The 26,823-nt window shown below is 43.2% G+C and overlaps 1 protein-coding gene across 1 annotated transcript in view; it reads left to right on the top strand.

The window, feature by feature from the left end:
* Positions 1-6,966: 6,966 nt before the first annotated feature.
* The window catches only part of RTN4RL1 (reticulon 4 receptor like 1), a 169,359-nt gene continuing 149,502 nt past the window's right edge, over positions 6,967-26,823 (top strand). The window contains exon 1 of the mRNA XM_040423563.1: positions 6,967-7,603. Coding sequence (XP_040279497.1) covers positions 7,573-7,603 — 31 coding nt within the window. The 5' untranslated portion in view covers positions 6,967-7,572. The remainder of the gene's footprint in view (positions 7,604-26,823) is intronic.

Below are 26,823 nucleotides of genomic sequence, written 5' to 3'. Positions count from 1 at the left end.
TGTATCCTGCACAATCCGGTAAAAAAAATGGCTACTTTTTTTTTTTTTTACAATGAAACTCTATGGTGAACGGATGTCACTGTCATGGCATCAGTATGAGGCATCCGAATACGTTTTTTTGTATACGTTAAACGGATGGGAAAAACGTGATGTGAACCCAGACTTAAATGTGGGACATAAATGTGATGTGAACTAGCGGTGCATTGTACAGTTGTTGAAAAAAAACATACTCGCCTGCTCCCCGCCGCTCCGTGATCTTCCAGTCCCCATTCTGGCCTCAAACTGCTGTCCCCAAGCTGCACATGGGCGCCCAGAGGAGTGTGGCATCAGATGGATAGGGAGCCTAGAGGGCAGCTCATCAGATAAGTAAGGGGCCCACAGGACAGGACTGCGGGGGGGCTTCTGAAAGGACAGCAGATGAATACAGCTGGGGGAGGGGGGCAAAGGACAGCAGATGAATGCAGGGGGGGGGGGGCAAAGGACAGCAGATGAATGCAGCTGGGGGGGGGGGGGCTACATGAGATGCTGCAGGAGAGCTAGGGTTGGCAGGGATAAGCCTGGAATGTATGGCTCCAATAGTGACAGGCACAGCATCTTCTTTCTGCAGCACTTCCTGTCTCCCCTCTCCCTCCTGTTACTGCCGACTACAGAGCAGTCTCTGTAGCAGAAGCTGGGCTGTACTAATAGGTGAGGGAGGGGGGACAGGATCTCCCTGTAGCACACTGTACTGAGCCCTGGCTGCACTATTAAGCAGCCAGGCTCCTCCTTAATGGTCCGTGCTGATGGGTGGGGCTTAGCTCCCTGGTAGGTACGCCACTGGGTCTTCCACTCATCCCCCTCCTTGATCCTTACCAGATTATATGCCCCCCTCAGATCCAATTTAGAGAACACCTTGGCACCGACAATTTGATTAAACTAATTCGGAATCAAAGGAAGGGTGTAAGAATCACGGACGGTAATACGATGGAGCTCACGGAAGTCCAAATATGGCCTCAGGGTACCATCGTTTTTCTTTACAAAGAAAAACCCAGCAGCCACTGGAGACTTGGATGGTCTAATATGTCCCTTTGCCAAACTCTCGGTGATATACTCTCGCATGGATTTTCTTTCAGGTTCCGAAAGACTATACAACCGAGATTTCGGCAATTTAGCTCCGGGAATAAGATTGACAGGACAGTCATACTCCCGGTACGGAGGCAACTCCTGATTACCACTCTCAGAGAACACATCAGAAAATTCTGAAATGAACGAGGGTACAGTTTTAGGGGTATCGATAGAGAACGATGCATTAAGACAGTTGTCCATGCAAAAATCACTCCAATCAAGAATCTGTCTCGCTTGCCAGTCGATGTTAGGTTTATGTTTGCTTAACCATGGTAGACCCAACACCAACGGAGCAGGCAGACCCTCCAACACATAACAGGAGATAGATTCCTGATGAAAATCACCCACTATTAAATGAATGTCATTCACTACCTGCGACAGGCATTTTTGGGTGAGAGGTGCTGAGTCATTTGCAAGCACAGAAATACTTTTCTCTAATGCATTAGTAGTCAACCCGTTAATGCAAACAAACTATCCATCAATCAAGTTAACTCCTGTCCCACTGTTGATAAATGTTTCACAGTTTTGGACACTAGCACCATCGCGGCAGACAGGAGAAAATGGGTACTAACAGTAAAAGACAAAACTAGGTTTCCTTGCTCCCCACCCACACCACCGATAGTAATTTGGGGATTAAACGTCTTTTTTTTTTCACACCTTGATGCTGCAAGTACGGACAAATATTCACAAAATGTCCCTTCTTGCCACAACAAAAGCAGACTCCTTTCACATGACCCAAGCTTTTGCCAGTAGTTCCAGGAGTAGCTCCTGCTAACTGCATAGGCTTATCACAAGGCACAACCACCCGAGTCTCACCACCATAAGTGTCAAAGGAAGCAGTACCCTTATTGGACAGTACGTCCTGAAGGTGAGGACCCTTAGATCTCTCCCTCAGGAGTCTATCAAGACGTACAGTAAGGGACATAGACGCTTCCAATGACTCAGGATTTTCATGAAAAGCCAATGTGTCCTGCAGTCTCTCAGAAAGACCGTGACAGAATTGGCTACGGAGAGCAGGATCATTCCACTCTGTATCGGTAGCCCATCTCCTAAATTCAGAGCAATAGGTCTCCGCAGAACGCTCTTCCTGCCACAAACCCCGTAACTTGGTTTCAGCCTGAGAGATCCGATCCGGGTCATCGTAGATAAGACCCAAGGCTCTAAAGAATTGGTCTACCGACCAGAGGGACGGTGATCCGGTCGGCAGAGAAAAAGCCCAAGATTGGGCGTCCTCTTTAAGCAACAAAATAATCATACCCACACGTTGACACTCATCCCTAGAAGACTATGGACGCAGCCTAATGTATAATTTACATGACTCCCTGAACTGGATGAAATTGTCACTGCCCCCAGAAAACCTGTCCGGGAGAGCCACCTTCGGTTCATGGCAGGCCTGGGACCCACCACCAGAACCAGCAGCCTGTGGACTCTGAATCTACAAGACCGTCGCGCGGAGGTCTGCTACCTCCAAAGTCAGATTCTGAAGCTGTTTGACCAGTGCAGACATAGTATCCATAGCTGCGCAGATCAGAACAAAAATGGTGGTATAGGCTCTTATAAAGTCATGAATGTAGTAGGGGAAAAAACCAAAAGACAACAAGAAGGAAGGGGAAAAACTTTAGGCCTCACCGCTAGGGAAGGAAAAGGGTCACCACCTATAAAACCCTGCTCCTGGTCCTAACTCTTATCCGTATGGGCACCTCTCGATGGTAGAGATGCCCATACACAGGAACCTAGAAAATCCTGGTGACCCTTGGACGCCCTAAAGGTAATGACAGGGTAGAGATAACCCGCTCCTTCCCTGGTGAAGGAACCAACGTCTCACTGAGGCCTAGTAAACAACCAAGAAAGGGGGCGGGGAATACAAAACACAACAAGCGGAACACAACTTCTGAGGATGATGGATGAACAGGACTTCAACAAGAACCACACTCTAGCTCTTCCAAAACCAAATTAAGCTATCCAGAGCAAGGAGTGATGGGTAAAGTCAGGCTAAATAGGGAGAGGTAAAGGTCACATGATCCACACCTGAACAGGAGGTGTGGACATACCAGCAACACACAGACAAAGTGAAACCAAAAGAGGCTGTCAGATCACTCATGTGCAGGTAGTCTTTCAGACCTTCTAACACCTGTCAAAGGTGTGACACACTGGTCAAATGAGTACAACTGAAAATGGGTGCAGCTGGGACATGGTTGGCAGGGCATGTGCCCTAGATTCTAGGTGGCAGTATGTGGGCACCAAGACGCCTCTCTGCCTTGGCCAGGCTATTTAGGTACAGGGTTAAGGCGGTAATGTAAGCTAAAGTCTAGATACTTCTCTGGATGGAGATTGGCATCTTGCAGCTCATCCGGGAACAATCACTTACATCTTGCATCTATGGCATCACCGGCCATACACTTCATCAAATCTGGTCCAAAAAAATTGTACCGGTCTGCCACCTTCTAGACGATATTTATTCATTATGGCTTACTTTATTTCAAAAACCAATATAAATGGTATTGACAGAGGAGGTACAGAGTGGTACCTCACTTACGGCTTCACACCTACATAGAAGGTGATAACATGGAATCGATTAAGAATTCTGTGTCTTCTTGTAGCTAGTATGGTCTTCAAAGCAGGAGAAGGTAACACAGAACTCGGGGGAAAAATACACACCAGCATTGGATTTTATGTAGAGAAATGCCTTGTGGGCCTCTCCGGTATCCAAGTGGTTAACCGGGTTAAACGTATAGCCATTGTTTCTCACATGGAGGTGCGGGGTGCAGAACAGCAAGGCGGATAAGTTGAGACATACAGAAGGAAGGAGGCAGAAGGGAGGGGGCACTGGCCTTTTCTCATGCTCTATCCTATTAGAGAGCATCAGGGAGACTGCTTGCTGGCTTGATGTCTCAGATCTGGGCTTGAGAAGTTGCTGCTGCTGCTGTGTGAGAAGAGGGCCTGGGGCATCATGCGGGGAGGCACATGGGTGCCTGGCACAGGCTGTCATGGCATGGGAGGGCAGGTACCTGCATTCAGTTTGGCATCCTCCCTTCTCCAGAGCAGTCACAGATTCGCTTGACTGAAACTCTCAGTAACAAAGCGGCAGGGGGAAGAGAGAGAGAAAAACACCTTAAGAGGCAGCAGCAGCAGCATCACATGGCAGCGGAGAAAGCCTGCTCTGGGAATAAGATGGTATTTTTGAACTCTGCAAGCAAAAAGCGCTTTCATAAATTTTATATGGGAGGCGTTTTATGAGAGAGAGGAGAGGAAGACAGGAGCGAGAGAGAGGGGGGAGAGAGAGGAGGAGAGACAGCAGGGGAAGAAGAGCTAGAGTGCAATAGTTCTGGAAAGAAAGCAGGGGAATAAGTGCTAGAGTGCAATAGTCCTGGAGAGACAGCAGGGGAAGAAGAGCTAGAGTGCAATAGTCCTGGAGAGACAGCAGGGGAAGAAGAGCTAGAGTGCAACAGTCCTGGAGAGACAGCAGGGGAAGAAGAGCTAGAGTGCAACAGTCCTGGAGAGACAGCAGGGGAAAAAGAGTTAGAGTGCAACAGTCCTGGAGAGACAGCAGGGGAAAAAGAGTTAGAGTGCAATAGTCCTGGAGAGACAGCAGGGGAAGAAGAGCTAGAGTGCAACAGTCCTGGAGAGACAGCAGAGGAAGAAGAGCTAGAGTGCAACAGTCCTGGAGAGACAGCAGGGGAAAAAGAGCCAGAGTGCAATAGTCCTGGAGAGACAGCAGGGGAAAAAGAGCTAGAGTGCAATAGACCTGGAGAGACAGCAGGGGAAAAAGAGCTAGAGTGCAATAATCCTGGAGAGACAGCAGGGGAAGAAGAGCCAGAGTGCAACAGTCCTGGAGAGACAGCAGGGGAAGAAAAGCTAGAGTGCAACAGTCCTGGAGAGACAGCAGGGGAAAAAGAGTTAGAGTGCAACAGTCCTGGAGAGACAGCAGGGGAAAAAGAGTTAGAGTGCAACAGTCCTGGAGAGACAGCAGGGGAAAAAGAGTTAGAGTGCAATAGTCCTGGAGAGACAGCAGGGGAAAAAGAGCCAGAGTGCAATAGTCCTGGAGAGACAGCAGGGGAAAAAGAGCTAGAGTGCAATAATCCTGGAGAGACAGCAGGGGAAGAAGAGCTAGAGTGCAATAATCCTGGAGAGACAGCAGAGGAAGAAGAGCCAGAGTGCAACAGTCCTGGAGAGACAGCAGGGGAAGAAGAGCTAGAGTGTAACAGTCCTGGAGAGACAGCAGGGGAAAAAGAGTTAGAGTGCAACAGTCCTGGAGAGACAGAAGGGGAAGAAGAGCTAGAGTGCAACAGTCCTGGAGAGACAGCAGGGGAAGAAGAGCTAGAGTGCAACAGTCCTGGAGAGACAGCAGGGGAAAAAGAGTTAGAGTGCAACAGTCCTGGAGAGACAGCAGGGGAAAAAGAGCTACAGTGCAATAATCCTGGAGAAACAGCAGAGGAAGAAGAGTTAGAGTGCAATAGTCCTGGAGAGACAGCAGGGAAAGAAGAGCTAGAGTGCGATAATCCTGGAGAGACAGCAGAAGAAGAAGAGTTAGAGTGCAATAGTCCTGGAGAGACAGCAGGGGAAGAAGAGCAAGAGTTCAGTAGTCATGGAGAGACAGCAGGGAAAGAAGAGCTAGAGTGCAACAGTCCTGGAGAGACAGCAGGGGAAGAAGAGCTAGAGTGCAATAGTCCTGGAGAGACAGCAGGGAAAGAAGAGTTAGAGTGCAACAGTCCTGGAGAGACAGCAGGGAAAGAAGAGCTAGAGTGCAACAGTCCTGGAGAGACAGCAGGGGAAGAAGAGCTAGAGTGCATAGTTTTGGAGAGATCACAGGGGAAGAAGAGCTAGAGTGCAATAATCCTGGAGAGACAGCAGAGGAAGAAGAGCCAGAGTGCAACAGTCCTGGAGAGACAGCAGGGGAAGAAGAGCTAGAGTGTAACAGTCCTGGAGAGACAGCAGGGGAAAAAGAGTTAGAGTGCAACAGTCCTGGAGAGACAGCAGGGGAAAAAGAGTTAGAGTGCAACAGTCCTGGAGAGACAGAAGGGGAAGAAGAGCTAGAGTGCAACAGTCCTGGAGAGACAGCAGGGGAAGAAGAGCTAGAGTGCAACAGTCCTGGAGAGACAGCAGGGGAAAAAGAGCTACAGTGCAATAATCCTGGAGAAACAGCAGAGGAAGAAGAGTTAGAGTGCAATAGTCCTGGAGAGACAGCAGGGAAAGAAGAGCTAGAGTGCGATAATCCTGGAGAGACAGCAGAAGAAGAAGAGTTAGAGTGCAATAGTCCTGGAGAGACAGCAGGGGAAGAAGAGCAAGAGTTCAGTAGTCATGGAGAGACAGCAGGGAAAGAAGAGCTAGAGTGCAACAGTCCTGGAGAGACAGCAGGGGAAGAAGAGCTAGAGTGCAATAGTCCTGGAGAGACAGCAGGGAAAGAAGAGTTAGAGTGCAACAGTCCTGGAGAGACAGCAGGGAAAGAAGAGCTAGAGTGCAACAGTCCTGGAGAGACAGCAGGGGAAGAAGAGCTAGAGTGCATAGTTTTGGAGAGATCACAGGGGAAGAAGAGCTAGAGGGAAATAATCCTGAAGAGACAGCAGGGGAAGAAGAGCTAGAGTGCAATAGTTTTGGAGAGACAGCCAGGTATACATAGCTAGAGTGTAATAGTTTTGGAGAGACAGCCAGGTATACAGAGAATATAATAGTTTTGGAGAGACAGCCAGGTATACAGAGTTAGTGTAATAGTTTTGGAGAGACATTCTGGTATAGAGAGATAGAGGTAAGAAGTAAAAAGAGACAGAATAAAGTGATGATAGACAGCCGGGCAGTTAGATAGAGTTATAGAGACAGACAGGTATAAAGAGCTAGAGTGTAACAGTCCTAGAGAGACAGCCAGGCATAGAGGGATAGAGGTGGAAAGAGACAGAGTGGGTGAAGGATGGAGAGCAGAGTGCTGTGATGATGGTGAGACAGCCAGGTATGAGGAGATAAAGAGAGAAAGGTAAAGAAGGGGGAGGAGGAGAGTGGCAGAGGGAGGCTGAGCGCAGACTGCTCCACTACACCCAGAGAGCAGGAAGGGAGGCTCTGTCTCTTGTCATCTCTGCCTGTCTCTGGCAGTCTCTCAGCCCTGGCACAGTTACTGGTGACAAGGGGCTCAATGACTCTCCTTAGACTCTTTTCCCCCAACACTAAGGGGGTGGAGAGGTGTGAACAGTTCTCAGCCAAAAAAGGGGGCGTCTTCCCCCCCTAAATACCCAGAGGAGAGAGAAAACTGGGAGAAAGAAGCAGAAGGCAGGACAGTGAGGTGCACCAGCCCGGGAGGCAGCGGAGGCTCGGAGGAGGCACAGCGCGGACCTCAGCTGTCTCTGCTTCCCCGGATTGATTGTCTCTTCGGCGGGACACTGAGCAGAAGGCAGCACCTGGGAGGGGAAGGCTCCGTCTCTTGCCTGTCGGATTAAGCTGCTGTCTCTCAGGAGTGGTCGCTGGAGCCCGAGTGCCCCGGAGATGCGCACAGGTGGCATCATGCAGCGCTCAGGTAGGACCCCAGCACGCCTGGCAGCTTCAGACTTTACTTTATAGGTTTTCTGGTGGCTCCAGTTACATCACACATAGGTATACATGCTATAGGCACCTGCCCTATATGTACTACAGGTACCTGTCACATATAAGTGCTATAAGTACCTGTCAGACATACAAGTGCTATAAGTACCTGTCAGACATATTAGTGCTATAAGAACCTGTCAGACATATAAGTACCTGTCATACATAGGAGTGCTTTAAGTACCGGTCATACATATAAATGCAATAGATACCTGCATACATATAAGTGCTATAAGTACTTGTCATACATATAAATGCTATAGATAACTGTCATACATATAGATGTTGTACATACTTGTAGTACATATACATGCTATAGGTACCTGTTATACATATACCTGCTATAAGTACCTGTCATACATTTAATTATTATAAGTACCTGTCATACATTTAATTACTATAAGTACCTGTCATACATATAAGTACTATAGAAACCTGTCATACATATGCATGCTATATATACTTATAATACATATAAGTGCTATAGATACCTGTCACATATATAAAAGTGCTATAGATACCTGTCATACAAATATATAAGTGCTATAGACACTTGTCACATATAAGTGCTATAGATACCTGTCATACATATACATGCTATACATACTTGTAATACATATAAATGCTATATATACCTATCACATTTAAGTGCTATAACTATCTGTCATACATATAAGTACGATAGATACCTGTCATACATTAAAGTACAATAGATACCTGTCACATATAAATGCTATAGGTACCATCACATATATAAGTACTATATGTACATGTCATACATATAAGTGCTATAGATACCTGATATATATATATCCAATAGATACCTGTCTATAGGTACCGGTCACATATAAATACTATAGATACTTGTCATACATATAAGGACTATGGATACCTGTCACATATAAATGCTATATATACCTGTCACACACACACACACACACACATATATATATATATATATATATATATGTACTATAGATACCTGTCATACATATAAATGCTATAGATACTTGTCATACATATAAGTGCTATAGATACCTGTCATACATAAAAGTGCTATAGATGCCTGCCGTACATCTAAGTGCTGCAGGTACCAATGCTACATTCTATACACACATCACATTTATGTGCTATAAGTACCTATCATACATATGAGTGCTTTAGATCCCTGCATATATGTGTTATAGGTACTAGAGTTGTATATTATACACACATATGTATAGGTAACTGTTACTATGTTACACACAGCACACATACCTGCACAGGTGCTATTGGTACCAAGGTTATACATATTAAGCTAGGTGCCAGGATTACATGGTGTAGATGTATGGGCATAAGTGATGTAGGTGTCCATGTTACATGCAGAGGTACTCTAGAAGTGCTATAGGTGCCAGGGTTACATGGATACAAGTGCTATAGGTGCCAGTGTTACATGGGTATGAGTGCTATAGGTGCCAGTGTTACTTGTAAATAGGTGCTATAGGTGCCAGTGTTACGTGCATATATTATTGCTTTAGGTGCCAGTTTTGCAAACATATTGTGAGTTTTTACCAGCACAGTCTCATCCACTTACCACACATGTGGCACTGGTGCCAGTCTTACATATTATACACATACAGTAGTTCTTATATGTGTTAGAAGCATACATGTCCATCTATCATATTATACACACATATGTGGAAGTGCAGCGATCTGTCATACATATGTGCAGTAGGCACCAGCCTGGCATGTTCTCCAGACATCACACATATGTGTTGTACTTCCTTTATAGCATGCACTGAACCAAGCTGCACTAATGCTGAATAATTCATGTAGCCCAGAAATATCTTCACATTTTTAGAACCAGGAAGGAATGGATTGTGTGGCCCCTGTGGCCCTAGCAGCTCTTTACAGCAGAAACTCTAACTCCTGTGTTTCGGTGTTAACCCACTGTGTGCCAGAAGTGTCTGAATTTCTTAGGGATTCAGAGCCCCGTGTGAAAGTGAAGAGGCCAGGCAGGGATAATTAACACCTTCCTGCTGTTTCAAAGTACAGGATCATTCAGATCATTGAGAGGCTCAGCTCTAGTTGACTGGTTGACTTCTCATCACCCATGCAGAACAGCAGGGGGTGTCATTAGAAGGGGTTCTGTCGTGTAGACAGATTTGGATAGGTTATAGCTGAACTCTGTGTGTATAGATGATAGCTATAGATAGATGTGAGATAGATATATAGATGTAGACAGACGTATAGACCACATAATGCTGTGATACGTTCAGAAGACTGCACTGTTCATATCCACATGAAAAATGTTCCCATTGACACTATGGATTCATAAGGACATGATATTTTGGATACAATGGGCTTATTCGGTCCAGATATTGTAGGTGTATGTCCAGATGGTTTGACAGTTCTCTGTCCCTTCCTCCTGCCCTCATTATTCTCTTCTTCTAATAGAAGGTGTCACCTTTGCTCTTGACTAGACCAAATGACCTGTGCCCCTTTTCCAGCTGTGTCCTATCCGCTATTGTACGTGTATAATCTCCACGGACAGTCATTTGTGCTGTTGTTATTTGGCTCGACACCTGCAGGAGCTTCACATTGTAAAGTCTCATTTTAAATGTAAAGAGCTTCAGGAATGTGTATGTAAATGGTTCTGGAGGTTCTCAGGACTGAAGACATGGGAAATAAAGTGGGGATGGTGGGGAGGGGGGGGGGGATCAAACATTTTTCTGGACTTCTTTTCAGTAATCCCATAGAAGAACATCAAGTACCTTCTAGGTAATCTGAAATGGCCGCTTAAAGAGTAAAACATAGATCGCATTCAACTGCACAGCATGTGTAGGTAGAGTAGATTGAGGGTCCCTTTAAGGTGCGTTGGAAAATAAAGCTCAAGATGTCAACTGTTACTACTACTAACCAAAGTCTTCCCATTCAAGAGCTCTCAGAGAACCAGTACCTCACTGATAGTGGAGCAGGAAACCTATAGCTCTATCGTAACACTTGTATAAATAAAGAGATAGATAGATAGACAGCCATTTCTGCAGGAAATGTAGTTCTGGTGTGTACACAGACATAAAACGCGTTGGTCGTATTATCCCAGGCCAGTTTTTGAAGTCTGTGCCTATGTGCAATGCAGAAATGTTGTGGTGTCTTGCAGACTGATCAATAATTCATAAAGAATTAGGGTTATACTGCTTGAATAATCAGCTCCTTTTATGTTAGCGTCCTGGGAAGTCTGGCGATGCCTCGCACATAACTCCAGGACACTTAACAGCTGGTCCCGGTTTGTAGTGATGGTGACCACGTCGGGGTGGCAGTTGGTCACAACTGGGCGGTGAGACCAGACTGTAGATAAACACATTATCCTTGCAAAAAAAAAAAATCTAATAGAGGAAAACAGATGGTGATGTAATTCCCTCAGGGAGCAGGGACATTACAGATTAGCGTGGGTCGCATCAGCAGGTTATTAAAGGTGTGAGAGACGTGAAGGAAAGGACTGGGAAGTGGGTATGAAGCAAGTGTCTGAAGTGATTTTTCCAAACCATCTCCCGAGGAAAACTCAGTCAGTCCTGGTTTGTGTAAAAAGCACTGTATTAACCCTGAGATAACCAGCAGCAGGGGAATTACGTGTGTACATCCAGGCAGTGATGGCGTTAACAGGCTTGACTTCAGACGGCATGTGTTGTGCTTCGTAGGGTGCATTTATATTTAAAGTATGGGCTTCCTAAAAAACAATATGCTCCATAAGTTTGACGAAGCAAGCATCTCAGTGTATGAATCTGTGCAGGGAGAGCCACAATGCCCCGCAGGAGGCACTTCTCACGCTCATCTTGTCAAGAAAAGCTACAGCTGTGGCTTCATATGGACTTTTACCCCCTAGGAATTCTCATTTCTGCTATTTACTGGCGCCCAACAGGATTGAACAGGTCATTCCCCTTTGACTTGCAGTCAAGGTGACAGGTTACTGGAAAAATAATTTGACTCACAGATGAGGAGAGTACCATGATATGGTGAAGTTTAACCATAGTAGTTCATTGACTTCCTACAAACTACAGGTTCAGTTTGTCATCATGACCAGATGGCCCTGGTTGCCCCGTGCCTTTGTACCTATACGCTGACCCTGGCCCGTATTGACTCCATCTACGACAAGAAGACTAGAAGCCTAATGTGCTAATCAACAGAGATCTCCACTCTTGGTTTGATGCTTTCCCTCTGCTTGTCCTTGAAGGGTGTTCAAGGGCATAAAGCAGCCAGAAAAGTGAACCCTTGGAGGCCTCCATTAATGGGAACATTGATTCTTTAAAGCCTTTCAGTCTTAACAAATGCTTTATATACGATGCCATATTTTTATGCAGAACATTAACTACGGCTTTTTAAGGGATCCACCAAGGTGCTTATGCTACTGCAATGATTTCTTCTCTCATGCAGCTCCCCCTCCCCAGTAACTAAGTCTATTCATATGTGAAATTGATAAAGAAAATGGACTAGGCATAAGATCAAACCATTCGTCAAGTTTTTTGACATGTAACCAAAATACAAAACTGAACTAAATTCATGATGAGGTGCATAGTGTGATCCAACCAAGATTTTGACCTCTAAAATCGTAGGGGGGGGGGGGGGGGGTTTACATTAATTATTCATATGTAAAGCTCATGCGTACATTATATAATATATATAGACAGGGCCACAACTACTTCCCATTTAATAAGTAATAGAGTGAAACTTTGAAAATTAACCTCCTCATTGTTTCGCCAATGGGTGAACTTCTTACACAGAAGACGATGGAGGCTGAAATATTCATCCATAGTTCAACATTTCAGCTTACATTGTTTGAAATGGGAAAAATAATGCTCTGTAATGGGAAATTCTCCTGTGGGTGAAACGGAATTTTGAAAGTTTTGCACATCTCTTTTTATGAATTAATATTAATCCGTGCATTTTTAGAAATCTCATCTGGTATGGATCTACTGTACATTGTATATCAAACTAAAATACAAGTCTCTACTTTATATTACAAGAGAGTGTCACTATGCTTGATGCATGTTATGTCACTGTACACTCAAGATGAGTTATGGAGTCCTAGTGGTATCGGAGATAGATGGGAAATAAAATGATGCAAGGTATTATGTAAAAATGTCTATGGTCTTCATATTCATGGCTTCACAACATAATGTAAGCTATGAGTATGTGTCATCAATCTGTCTATCTATGTGTGTCTATCTATCTATCTATCTATCTATCTATCACTATCTGTCTATCTACAGTTGCAAGAAAAAGTATGTGAACCCTTTGGAATTATATGAATTTCTGCACAAATTGGTCATAAAATGTGATCTGATCTTTATCTAAGTCCCAACAATAGACAATCACAGTCTGCCTAAACTAATAACACAAAGAATTAAATGTTATCATATTTTTATTGAACACAACATGTAAACATTCACAGTGCAGGTGGAAAAAGTATGTGAACCCTTGGATTTAATAACTGGTTGAACCTCCTTTGGCAGCAATAACTTCAACCAAACGTTTCCTGTAGTTGCAGATCAGACGTGCACAACGGTCAGGAGTAATTCTTGACCATTCCTCTTTACAGAACTGTTTCAGTTTAGCAATATTCTTGGGATGTCTGGTGTGAATCGCTTTCTTGAGGTCATGCCAGAGCATCTCAATCGGGTTGAGGTCAGGACTGGGCCACTCCAGAAGGTGTATTTTCTTCTGTTTAAGCCATTCTGTTGTTGATTTACTTCTATGCTTTGGGTCGTTGTCCTTTTGCAACACCCATCTTCTGTTGAGCTTCAGCTGTTGGCCTTAAGTTCTCCTGCAAAATGTATTGATAAACTTGGGAATTCATTTTTCCTTCGATGATAGCAATCCATCCAGGCCCTCACGCAGCAAAGCAGCCCCAAACCATGATGCCCCCACCACCATACTTCACAGTTGGGATGAGGTTTTGATGTTGGTGTGCTGTGCCTCTTTTTCTCCACACATAGTGTTGTGTGTTTCTTCCAAACAACACAACTTTGGTTTCATCTGTCCACAGACTATTTTGCCAGTACTGCTGTGGAACATTCAGGTGCTTTTGTGCAAACTGTAAACGTGCAGCAATGTTTTTTTTGGACAGCAGTGGCTTCCTCTGTGGTATCCTCCCATGAAATCCATTCTTGTTTAGTGTTTTACGTATCGTAGATTCGCTAACAGGGATGTTAGCATTTGCCAGAGACTTTTGTAAGTCTTTAGCTGACACTCTAGGATTCTTCTTCACCTCATTGAGCAGTCTGCGCTGTGCTCTTGCAGTCATCTTTACAGGACGGCCACTCCTAGGGAGAGTAGCTGTAGTGCTGAACTTTCTCTATTTATAGACAATTTGTCTTACCGTGGACTGATGAACAGCAAGGCTTTTGGAGATAGTTTTAAAACCCTTTCCAGCTTTATGCAAGTCAACAATTCTTAATCGTAGGTCTTCTGAGAGCTCTTTTGTGCGAGGCATCATTCACATCAGGCAATGCTTCTTGTGAAAAGCAAACCCAGAACTGGTGAGTGTTTTTTATAGGGCAGCTGTAACCAACACCTCCAATCTCATCTCATTGATTGGACTCCAGTTGGCTGACACCTCACTCCAATTAGCTCTTGGAGATGTCATTAGTCTAGGGGTTCACATACTTTTTCCACCTGCACTGTGAATGTTTACATGGTGTGTTCAATAAAAACATGGTAACATTTAATTCTTTGAGTGTTATTAGTTTAAGCAGACTGTGATTGTCTATTGTTGTGACTTAGATGAAGATCAGATCACATTTTATGACCAATTTGTGCAGAAATCCATATCATTCCAAAGGGTTCACATACTTTTTCTTGCTGTATATCTGTATATCTATCTATCTATCTATCTATCCACCTACTCATCCAATATCTATCTATCTATCAATCATCCAACTAATTCATCTATAATATGGTGGTTTTTATGTGCCTACTTAAAAAACTTAAAAAAATAAATAAAAAAAATACAAATCTGAGAGGTCAGCTGTAGCCTTTGAAATTAAAAAGGGCTTAATAAAATGAATGGCAGGTGTGAAAGAGATAAAAACAAATGAAAATAATTCTTTAAATATATAAATGCTTAAAAACCAAGGTCATAGCAGGTAGGGGCCCTAAATAATGGTAACAGGTGGTTGGTCACTGAGGATCAGGAAAAGACAGAGCTACTAAATGTGTTTTTTAGCTCTGTATATACAAAGGAAGAGAAATGAGCTAATGTAGGTGGCGCCACGGCTGTTAGTACACGTGGTTATACACTCAATATCATAAGTGATAACCAGCCAAGGACAGAAGTCAGACTAACCAGATTTGTTTTTATGAGGAGGTGAGTAGAAGCATGGACAGAGGGGCGTCTGTGGATGTAGTTTTTCTGGATTTTGCAACGTATTTGATACTGTCCCTCATAAACGTTTAATAGGTAAAGTAAGGTCTATAGGCTTGGAAAGTATAGTTTGTAATTGGATTGAAAACTAGCAGAAGGACCGTGTCCAGAGAGTTGTGGTCAATCATTCCCATTCCCGGGTTATAAATGGTGTGCTCCACGGTTCAGTGCTGGGTCCTCTAGTATTTAATTTATTTATTAATGATATCGAGGACGGGATTAATAGCACCATTTCTATTTTTGAAGATGACACTAAGCTGTGTAGTACTGTGCAGTCTATGGAAGATGACCATAAACTACAAGCTGGGACTCTCTGAGTGTTTGGGCACTCACTTGGCAAATGAGGTTCAATTTGGATTAATGTAACATTATGGGTAGTAATATTCTACGTGCATTATGCCCTTGGTGGGGAAACACTGGGAGAGTGACTTGTAGAGAAAGATTTGGGTTGTTTTTTGTTATTCATAGACAAAATAACAGCGTACAATGTCAATCAGCTGCTTCTAAGGCTAGCAGGTTATTCATTTGTCATGGACTCACAGGACAGGGATGTAATATTACCACTTGAGAAAGCTTTGGTGCAGCCTCATCTGGAATATGCAGTTCAGTTCTGGGCACCAGTCCATAGAAAGAATGCCTGGAGATGGAAAATATAAAAAGGAAAGCAACTTAACTGATAAGGGACATGGAGGGTCTTAGTAATCAGGAAAGATGAAAAGAATGACATTTATTTAGTCTTAAGAAGAGATGTCTAAGGAGGGGAGGGGCAGGGGGGGCGACATAGTTAACCTATACAAATATATAAATCAGCCATACAAAAAATATGATGAAAAGCTGTTCCATGTAAAATCCCTTCAAAAGACAAGGGGGCACTGTCTACGTCTGGAGAAGAAAAAGTTTAGTCTTCAGAGGTGACAAGGCTTTTCCACCATAAGAAATGTGAATCTGTGGAATAGTCACCTCATGGTCATGGACATGGTCACAGCAGCTACAGTGGGCAGTTTTAAAAAAAAAAAAGGCTTAGATGAATTACTAGAAGTCAATTACATTAATGATTATGCAAATGTGTAGCAGTCTGGTTCTCACTCCCCTTCCCTAATTCATATACTCACCGATCCCTTGGTTGAACTTGATAGACTTTTTTTTCAACCATACAGTGTATTATATCTTTGTGCATCTTATTCCGTTTTAGAGAAAATCATCAAAGGCTAAAATGGTTGTTATTAAAGGCCAAATTGACTGATTGCCTAATGCCGTTTACTTGCACATTTTTTTCCCTCAAATCCCATGTGCCTTGAGTAATTAAATGTCGTGTTGAGTGTTGCTAGGAGCAGGGCAGGATAAACAGGTTAGCACTTTACTATAGATTTCAGTTTGGAAATCTATGCAGATTGACAGCACTGGAATATTAAAAGTTAATTTGCATGACGTTAGTGGTTACAGGCAAAGCACCGGCTATCCATAGATTTCCTTAGTTACATGTCTGTTTTTCCTAGCATATGAGCACAGTCTTTAGAGCGGTGCCGTTACAAAGTCCTGCTGCTTAATGCTCTGCCTGTATGGAGTATTCAGGTCTTATTACAGTATCTCTCCCAAGACCGAAAACAGCACGAGCCATATAATGCATTCATCTGCTTGTCCTTCCGTCTCTTACATGGGCTAATAAAATTATCACATCATGATTCATTTTAAAGGAGGGGGGTGCAAAATGTTATGTGGACTAGCTGATTGGTAAAAGAGTCTTAAAGTGTTTAATGCTGATGACCTATCCACAGGACAGTTCATAAGTATGTGATCGACAGGGTCTGCTGAGCGCCGCGGCCTCCTTGCAGCTTACTAAGCACAGCGCCGTCCATTGGATAGAGACTGTGCTTGGTACTGCAGCTCAGCCCCATTCATTTGAATGAGACGGAGCTGTGCCTAGGTCATGTGACCAATGAACATGACGTCACTGAACTAAAAAGAACTATGTGCTCACTGGAGCGTCGCCGGCTTTTCAAACATCTGATTGGCTGGGGTCACAGGAGGCGGACTCCCACTAATCAGATACAGATGACCGATCATGAGGATAAGTAATCAGTTTTAAACATCTGGACAGCCCCTTTAAGGCAGCTATACACATTCAATAGCTGTCTCTCCTGACTCTCTCACAACTCCCCTATACACATGCACATTCGGCTCAGCAGAACGCGTATGTGTATTTAATAGGGAAAGAGAAGAAAGATGTTGCTAGACACTTCTGGCGGAAGCGTTTTCCTGGGAGAACAAAAGGATGAGGCAAAAATATTCATTTTGCATGATCCTTCTCTCCCCCGTATTGTGTATTGGGGGAGAGTTAGGAGCCTTCTACACATTAAACTGTCGCCGAACCTGCCGTTCTTGGTGGGTTCGGCCGACAATCCATTAATGTGTATGGGGGACTATAAAGTTGTATCTTGTTAAGCAGCGAGTGCCAGCCTGAGCTTTGTTAAGTGGCACTGTAATTAATTATTTAAAATCTTGTAGCTGTCTTTCATTAGAATTTATCTGTGCATCAACCACAAAATCAGTCAAACACACTCATTTATAAGTTAATGCAAGCCCTGAATTATTTAGTGAGAGTTAGATCAGGGCTGGGCTGCACTCTCTCGCCACACTGTCTCTCCTCTGGGTTTAATGGTTCCCAGTAAATGGTGTGGGCGGAAGGGAGGGCTAGAGAATATTTTTCTTGAGGAGCAGCAAGGAGTCCCTATATTGTCTGACCAAAGGTCTACTTACAAGAAATGTGTTGAGAAGCAGACTGTGACGCAGACCAATTCTGAAAAATGAGAGACACAAGTAGAGGGTATTAATAGTGTACAGAGAATAGCTAGGTACAATTCTATGAGTATCTTGTGATGTCATCTATTGTAATAGTCTAGTGCTGATGTCATCATATAAGTGTTTATTAAGAGCTTTGTAGTTTTAGAGAGTTGCAGTTGTTACCGAGTTTATACTCTTGGCACATAGAGAATAGTGGAGAGATATGTATGGTATATCTGAGCTGTCTCTCTATACAAATTAATATTTCATATGTTTTAATGTATACAGATCCTATACAGCATGATGTCATCGCACAGAGTGGAGTGAAAAAGTCAGCATTAGTTATGGGATGATCCCAGGTAAATCTCATACAGAGGAGCCCTAAAGCTTCCAGCTGCATACAGCTGTATAGATGGTGTAAGCTTAGACCGGCTGTCTAGACCCGCACCAGATTTATCACAGGAGCTCAGGCTGGATGATAAATTTGATGCGTGGCTAGATACTTTGGTTTAAGTGTATACAGAGAGGAAATGTATCAAAGTTCTGTGTCTAATTTCTGGCACAGAAAAGTCACAAATGTTGGCGCAAGTCTTGTTTTTGCACTAACATTTGCGAGTTTAGTTCTGGCGCCTACTTCCGGAACCAGATCTATTACAGAACAGATGATTGCAAAGGTACAAGGTATGAGACACCCACCTATGAGATATTGATGCCCTACCCTGAAGATAAGCCATCAACAGTAAAATCCTGGACAACCTTTTTAATTATAGAGGTTCTTACAAATCAGAGATAGATAGAATATATAAATTTGTGACTACAATATACAAAATGTGGCAAAATACCATAGCAAGCAAAGTCCAGAAATCAGGTAACATAATATAGTCGCTGCTCTGATGGTATTGGCAGTTCCTATATGCACTAGCAATTAATATACAGTATATGAGGTAGTATTTATTCTTATGTTACAAATACTTGTCTTATTTTTGACTATTATTATTACACCAGAGGAATACCTTTACTAACGTTTTCATGTTTCTGAAATCTATTCTTATCTGGAAAACTCTGTTATCTTGGTTCCGTGCTGACCCATAAAATCCATTAGCTTCTATGGTTCATTTGTGAGCATCCCACCCAGAGATAGGTGGGAGAGAGAAATGTAGAAAACAAGGGGAGATAAGACAGAAAACCGAATAACCTAGCTGAATGGAATGAGAATAGGATGCATAAAAGGCAAACAGTAACAATGCTGAGAAAATAGAATAAAGATAAATGCAGTAAAAAAGAAAGTGTTAGGAAATAAGACTGAACAAGAACTAAATGGCCACTTAAGAAAATCCAATTTGAACATTTCTTGCGATTTACAAACTTAGCAGACTTCTTATGGGTTCTGCATCGCTTGCTAAATGTCTTCACGATTTGGTCAGCGTAGAAAGCAAGAAACCTGTGATTATAGATTAAATGGGGTGTAATGACGATGGAGTGGTGTTGACATGATGTGGCAAGAGACCTAAAGACAAAAATTTTGGGGAGAGGGTCAGGAGTAAGTGGTTTAGAAGTTAACATTGAAAGAATGGTTCCTAGTTCCAGTGATTTAATAAAAGATCACTTTATCTTGTCTGAATTGCCGCTCATCTGATGATATCTTGAATTAAACTGTCCTTTTCAATTAGGAGAAGAAGGTGCTTACCGGCGTTACTTCCAATTCTGTTTGTAGTCTACATGTTGTCAAGAGGACTTTTAGAGTACAGAAAAATACCACTTAGATCCTTCATGTCTTATATTGGCTTTGAGAATCAATTTGTGACTGGTTCAAATTGATTCTGTAAATCTGACCGTAAACTCAACATTTTGCTACAAAATGACAAGCAATCCAATACGTTTGATCAAAAAAAGGATAGTTTCACAAAAATCAATCTAATAATTCAACCTAACAATCCAACCGACTACCTCCATAAAATACGTTGTATCCAGAACCATCCCATTGTTGTTTATCTCATTCCGACAGCGATTTGGCACCACAGATGAAAAGACAATCATTGGTTGTAACAGTAAACTCTAAAATCTATCACCAGCTTAAAGTGTATGCCCACGCTTAAAGGTGACTTTTTCTTTAGACATTATCCCCCCAATTTGCCTGGAACTGCACTGGTAATCATACTTTTCTGATCCCTGTCGTTGGGTTTCGGTTCCATCACTGCCTCGCTGACTCTTCAGCTCCAACAACCGGTTTGACGCAGCTCACGTATCCATTTAAGCCAAAGACTGGGTGACAATGGAGGGGGGGGGGGGTGTTCTGAAGAAAAAGTCACCAGGGTAAACAACCCCTTTTTTCAGTCTAAATAAGTGCATCCTGATGTGCGGAATATATCTTTATAGAGGTCAACGCTCCATTTTTTCTGGATACAGATCTCTAAATCCCCCAAATAGCTATAGAGTTAAAGAATACAATTCTAATTGCCAGTAGTCACCACTAGGGGCAGCCAAAGAGCTTACTGTTGATGATTATGTGGAGTAAGTTCCTCAAAACATAATCTTAGTCTTCTTGTTAAAATCCAGTTCCTTTATCTCTTCCGCCTCTCAAATTTCTGGCACTGTCAGTCAAACAAGAGATGGTGAGGGGCTGCTGGGTGACCTTATGGCTAAGGGATGGTGCACCAAATGGAACAGACTCCATCCATGGTGCACCCTAAACCTTATTAGCATAAAACTAAAAAGAAGAGTTTCTGAGAATTGGAGTAAGAAGGTATGGTTATGTTTCAGGGCACCTACCTTATATGCCGGTATCCTCACCGATATTGGCGATGATAGAACAATGTGCAGCATGCTTCTAAACTCCCACTAGTGGTGGCTTCCGGAAAAGCAGAATTTCATCCTTTAACTGTACGGCTGTGTGAAGAGAAGAAAAGGAAGAAAATAGCTCTATCCCACATAAAGCTACAGTATGCTATTATATAATTCAGTTTTGAAAGCTGGACCTAAAATGGTTCAATACTGTAGCTGATGGCATCACCCCTTCAATTTGGTTTTGTTTGCTGACATTATTGATTTACCCACACCCCATACTTATCAGATTGCCCTGATGAAATATTTTGCTGATTCCTCTGGACGTAGCTGTGTTTTGCTGGTCAGTATTACAGCTATTTTCTATTGTTTTTAGATACAGTATGTAACTTTTCATGGATTCTTCTGTTCCACAGTAACCTTGGAATGAACAATACCTCTGAAGACATCCTTGTTATTTTTTCTGATCTGTTCTGTGATCATTCACATAGCCTGCTTTAGTACATTTATGTTTATATGAATCGTTATGTTTTGTGTGCATTTCACAATGGATCTGGCAGTATCTACTCACCTTAATTATTCAAAGACTGCTATTATTGTGTTAACTGGGTCACTAGGCCCCTGCTTCTTAGAATCATATCAAACAGCATTTTGTAATTTAGTAAAGATTTGCTACACCTACACAAAGTGGGGGCTGATGTTTTGTGGTTTGAACCGTGAGCATTCTGCTTATCAACTCCCTAGGATTCGGCCAGGAAACACAAACAATAAAGACTGATTCCTATTAGAGATGAGCGAATAGAATCCCACGAAGTGGAATTCGATCCGAATTTCAGGATAAATTCGATTCCCCTCAAAGCTGAATTTCCTTGTGCTGCGTGTTAGCGAATCGATTTAACCTGAAATAGTGTAAAAAAATAAAAAATAATCATACTTACCTCCTCCATTTGCTCGCGACTGGCCGCCAGCCTCCATCTTTATTGAAGATCTCGGCTGAAATCCCGTGCGTGGTGACATATGACTTCGTATCTGGTATTGGAATGAATGGGGCTGAGCTGGATAATGCCGGATAAATGATTTAGACTGACACAACTGGTTTTCTGCATTTTTACTTTGGGTCATGTGACCTCGTTACTTGGAAGCGGATGTGGGTCAAATTTATAACAGCAAGTATCAGCAGAGTTAGGGTCCATTCACACGTCCGTATGTGTTTTGCGGATCCGCAAATTGCAGATCCACAAAACACGGACACCGGCAATGTGCGTTCCGCATTTTGCGGACCGCACATCGCCGTCACTCTCACAGAAAATGCCTTTTCTTGTCCGCAATTGCGGACAAGAATAGGACATGTTCTATTGTTTTGGCGGAACGGAAGTGCGGATCCGGATGTGGATCCGCAAATGCGGATGCGGACAGCACTTTTAGGCCCCATTGAAAACGAATGGGTCCGCACCTGTTCCACAAAATTGCGGAACGGATGCGTACCCATTTTGTGGACGTGTGAATGGACCCTTAATGGCATTTTTCTAAAGATGGCCACTCACATTATTTTAATGTCTTCCCAACCCGGAACTGATTGACCATTTAATATATGCAGTGTTGCTCTGAGTTTTCCCTAGTCTAACTGATGGATTTCAGCATGTACCATCCTTTTGTTCTCAGAAGAGATTAGGCTACTTTCACACTACCGTTCAGAGCGGGTCCGTCTGATGTCTGCTCAGACGGATCCGCTCCTATAATGCAGACGTTTGGATCCGTTCAGAACGGATCCGTCTGCATTATAGTTTAAAAAAAATTCTAAGTCTGAAAGTAGCCTGAACGGATCCGTCCAGACTTTACATTGAAAGTCAATGGGGGACGGATCCGTTTGAAGTTTGAGCCATATGGTGTCATCTTCAAGCGGATCCGTCCCCATTGACTTCCATTGTAAGTCTGGACGGATCCGCTTGCCTCCGCACGGCCAGGCGGACACCCGAACGCTGCAAGCAGCGTTCAGGTGTCCGCCTGCTGAGCGGAGCGGAGGCTGAACGCTGGCAGACTGATGCATTCTGAGCGGATCCGCGTCCACTCAGAATGCATTAGGGCTGGACGGATCCGTTCGGGGCCGCTTGTGAGCCCCTTCAAACGGAGCTCACGAGCAGACACCCGAACGCAGGTGTGAAAGTAGCCTTAGCCATGGCCAGAGGTGTCTGGCAACAGCTTATGGCGTTTTTACACAGCCAGATTGTCAGGCGGATTATCGAGGACCAAGGGCAGACTAGGAACTTAAAATGGCCCTGGGAAAAAGTAAAAGTGGCCCCATGTTGTTGGCAGGTACAAATTGACAGAAAGTGGGGTAACACAAGTCGTAGGCAGGGTAAGCATTACCATATTGCGGCACATAACACCACCCCAGCAGAGCCAATATCACAGTGCAGCACAATATACTGCCCCAGCAGCACAGAATTACCACTTTAGTAATTGCCCCTGTGTGGTGGCCAGCGCCACCTGCCATGTTCTGTCCTTTTACTCCAGCTGCCTCAGGATGGCAATACAGTTGAATTCAACAGTCAGGAGGGGCGCGTCAGTCTGCCAGCAGGACATTTACCGTCAAGCAGACTCTATTCCTTGTAGGACTAGCTCAGCTAAATGTCATTTCACTTAGTAATTGGTTGCTTCATCATGGAGAAAATGTACTTTTAATCATATGCAAATGAGAAGTTAAGTGCACCGAGGGTAGGCCCAATCCACTCTTTGCACCCTTGTTCCATAATGCTTCCTCCTCCAACCACTCCCTCTCTTCTGGATTGACAGGGTTAGGCAAGATGTAAATGCAGGAACCTGACCCTGTCAATCAGGAAGAGAGAAAGGGGCTTGCTGAGGAAGCAGGAGGAGCAAGGCTCTGCAGAGTGGCCAAGAACTGTCCATTTGCATATGGATTAAAAGTATTTTAATCTAGAATAAAGCAATGGATCGCTAAGTGAACGGTATCGTTACATTCAGCTGACCTAGTCCTACAAGGCAATTGGTCTAACAGTGAATTTCCTGGTGACGGACTCCCTTTAAATGCTGTGTGGCTACCATTGTTTACACAACTAAGCAGCTCCTTGTGGGTGGGGCCTTATGTTCGCTCTCTATAACAAAATCTTTGTGTCTGTATGAAATTTAAAGGTGCTATCCACTCTGTACATGCTTTTTTGTTAGAAATGATGCCCTACAATACGCTGGCTAAAAGTTGTTGTGCTGCTGGGTTTACCAACAATCAGCTGTAATCTGTGGGGGAACATAGAAGCAAGTGTTCAAATTCTCTGCAGTGCTACCACAGGGGAAAAAAGCATTACACAGTTCTCATTATAATATAGTCCTCTATATACAGAGACACTCATTGTAGCTGCTCTACATTCTGGGTAATAGATTGTGATCCTGAACAGAGTGCTCCCCACCACTTTGACCTCGGAATTTACTAATATGATACATCAAAATGGCTTTTCTAGACTAGATAATTCCATGTTTTGTGCTGATTATATGCAGAACTAGATTAATATAGGAAATAGCAGTGGCTATTTAGTCATAAAAATTGATAGGTTGTTAGAATACAATTTAATCAGATTCTTTGCCGTTTTGGGTGTTCATCGTGGTCTTGTAAGCACTGATTTACTGACAATGTAAAGTTTAAAGCAAGGTATTATGTATTCTGGAATGCAGGGGGCGGAAGACCTTCCTGTTCCGACTCATTTATACTCATGAGCAGTGACCCTATCTGATATCTTAAAGGAAATACATTTTTGTTAACTTTTATTTTCCATATCACTCTCTATATTTAAAAAAATCATGCAGTTTTTGCACTAGCCACTAGGACTAATAATATGTTGAGACTTCCTGTGCTGTACAGGTAACTTTTTAGTAGCTATCTCATTCTCATCACAGGCAAAATGACAATGACAGATATCACCTCAATATAGATAAAACTGGATCTACCATTCACAATAGGTGGGATCATAACTTATCTTCTCCCTCCTGACCTCTGCACAGTTCACACAGCATGCCTAGAAAAATCTCCCATAGAAGTCAATGAATCAGCTCTTGTCCATTGTGTCTATGGCCCTTGTGGCTGCTTTCAAAGAACAGGAAGTCTCTGCATATTTTAGGTCCAGTCGCCAGTATGAAAAAAACTGCTGAATTTTAGGATTTTAAAAAAAAAATATGTTTAAGGCCAGTTTCACATCTCCAGCAGCAATCCCAGCATGCTGTTCCGGCAGAGAACTTATCTGTGATGGGGTCTGGCGGAGATCCGTCTGGTATCCAACAAAAATGCAGAGAATCGGCCGGACAGAAACCGATGCATGCTGTGGTTTGTGTCTGGACGATTCTAGGCATTCATTGCCGACACTGCGACAGGATCGCAGTGCTGCAGATGTGAAACTAGCCTAACATAAAAACTTGATTTAAACACTAGGGGTGTTTTAGATGCCAGTCTTAATAAACCCCTAAGCTGGTGGTGGATCATCTTCGGCCAATCCTAAATTTAAGACAGGGAGAACTTAACGTTGCGCCGCAGTCTTTGCTTGAAATATTCTTAATAAATGACCCCCTAGGTTCTCTTCCAATAAATGAATGTCTGTTTTCGATGCGGGTGTGGATAATCAGTCACTACCCAGCAATGGCTGGACATATATACAAAGCTGGCCCCTCCTGATAAGATTAGGTCACCTTCCTGAAAGCTTGGCTCACCTCTGCAGGGATAGTGAATCACAGAGCTGAGTTAAGTTTTATCTGGAGCTTCTGGGTTAGTTACTTGCTTGTAGTGCTTTGCTAGAATGTATAAACCATTTTTCTGATGTGAAACGAAAGAGTCACAAATTGAGGCAATGGACTGAGTCAGGAATTTCGGCAGACTACAGAAGGCTGAAGCTTTTATGGAAACATTTCAGTTCTCATTAAAAAAGTGATCTTGTTGTTCAACCAAATCCTTGTTGTTCGCCTGGACACCCACACAGAGTGCATCCCACAAGTACAACAAATGTGGTAGAAACCAGGCAGAACAACAGAAAACCAACTATAGAGGAACCGTAATTACAATAAATTGGGCTCTTGTTTCCATTCTTATACGGTCCATAACATGCAGCTAAGGTATGATTTCTCATAATCTGTTTTTCCCCTTTGACTTATAATGGGTCATTCAGTTTTCCATTCTGTTCCTTTTGGATCCATTGGGAATAGAAGCCATGACATTGTAAACATAGCCTATAATATCCGTCTCGTCACCACAAAATGTCACAGATTGGATCTAGGAGCTAAAAAATGGCACCATCTGCAGATCTTAGTGACACCTGCTACTTCCTTGATTTGCATAACCTTACGGCTTGTCGTTTTTGGTGGTGCAATTTCAGTGTTGAGGAATGTAGTTTTATTGGTTGAAAAAAGAGTAGACACAGGTTCATCAATTTCAACCTTTCTCCATCAACTGTACAACATTAATTGTTAGATTAATGATAACCCTCAAAGCTATTTGCTAGTAGATAAGCATCTAGCCATGCTTTTCTGATCTGCTCATCTCCTCAGTTAATGAATGTCCCTTGGTCCTTTTTGCAGTCCTTGGAAAGAATAAGTCTCTTGCGTCTTTATACTGACAACACTTATATTTATACATGTAAATGAGATCACCCCTAAGTCATCTCTTTTTCAAGCTGAACAAGCCTTAAGGTGGATTGAGACGGGCCGACTGAGCAGCCGATTGTTAGGAAGGAGGCATTCCTTCCCGACAGTCGGCTGCTCGTTCAGTGAAGGAGACCGCGCATATATATATATATAAATAGCGATCTGTCATCCTCATACTCATGGTTTCTGAACAGCAGATTGCTGTTTAGACCACATAATCTGCTGCTCAGAAGCCATGATCGGTGGTGCCTGCATGAATGACAGGAATGTTTTGCTCGTTCATTGGGTAATCGGTAGCACATTTAGATGGCCAGATGATCGGGAATGACTGTTCACAGGAACGGGTCGTTCCCGATAATCTGGAAGATTATTGGTGCATCTAAATCCACCTTTATTTTCTAACCTCTTAGTATGTAATAGATGTTCAATCCGTTTGTATACAGCATTCCTGTATCCTTTTCGTCCAGGATTAGAGAAAAGGGTCCACTTTTTCTCCACCACTCTTACCCATAGGCTCTGTCAGGTTTTGCTGCTCAGCCACATTATGCTAAATTCAC

This window comes from Bufo bufo, chromosome 3, assembly GCF_905171765.1.
Source record: "Bufo bufo chromosome 3, aBufBuf1.1, whole genome shotgun sequence".
NCBI lineage: Eukaryota > Metazoa > Chordata > Amphibia > Anura > Bufonidae > Bufo > Bufo bufo.
Note: the sequence above shows the minus strand (reverse complement) of the source record. Positions and strands in the feature narration are given on the sequence as shown.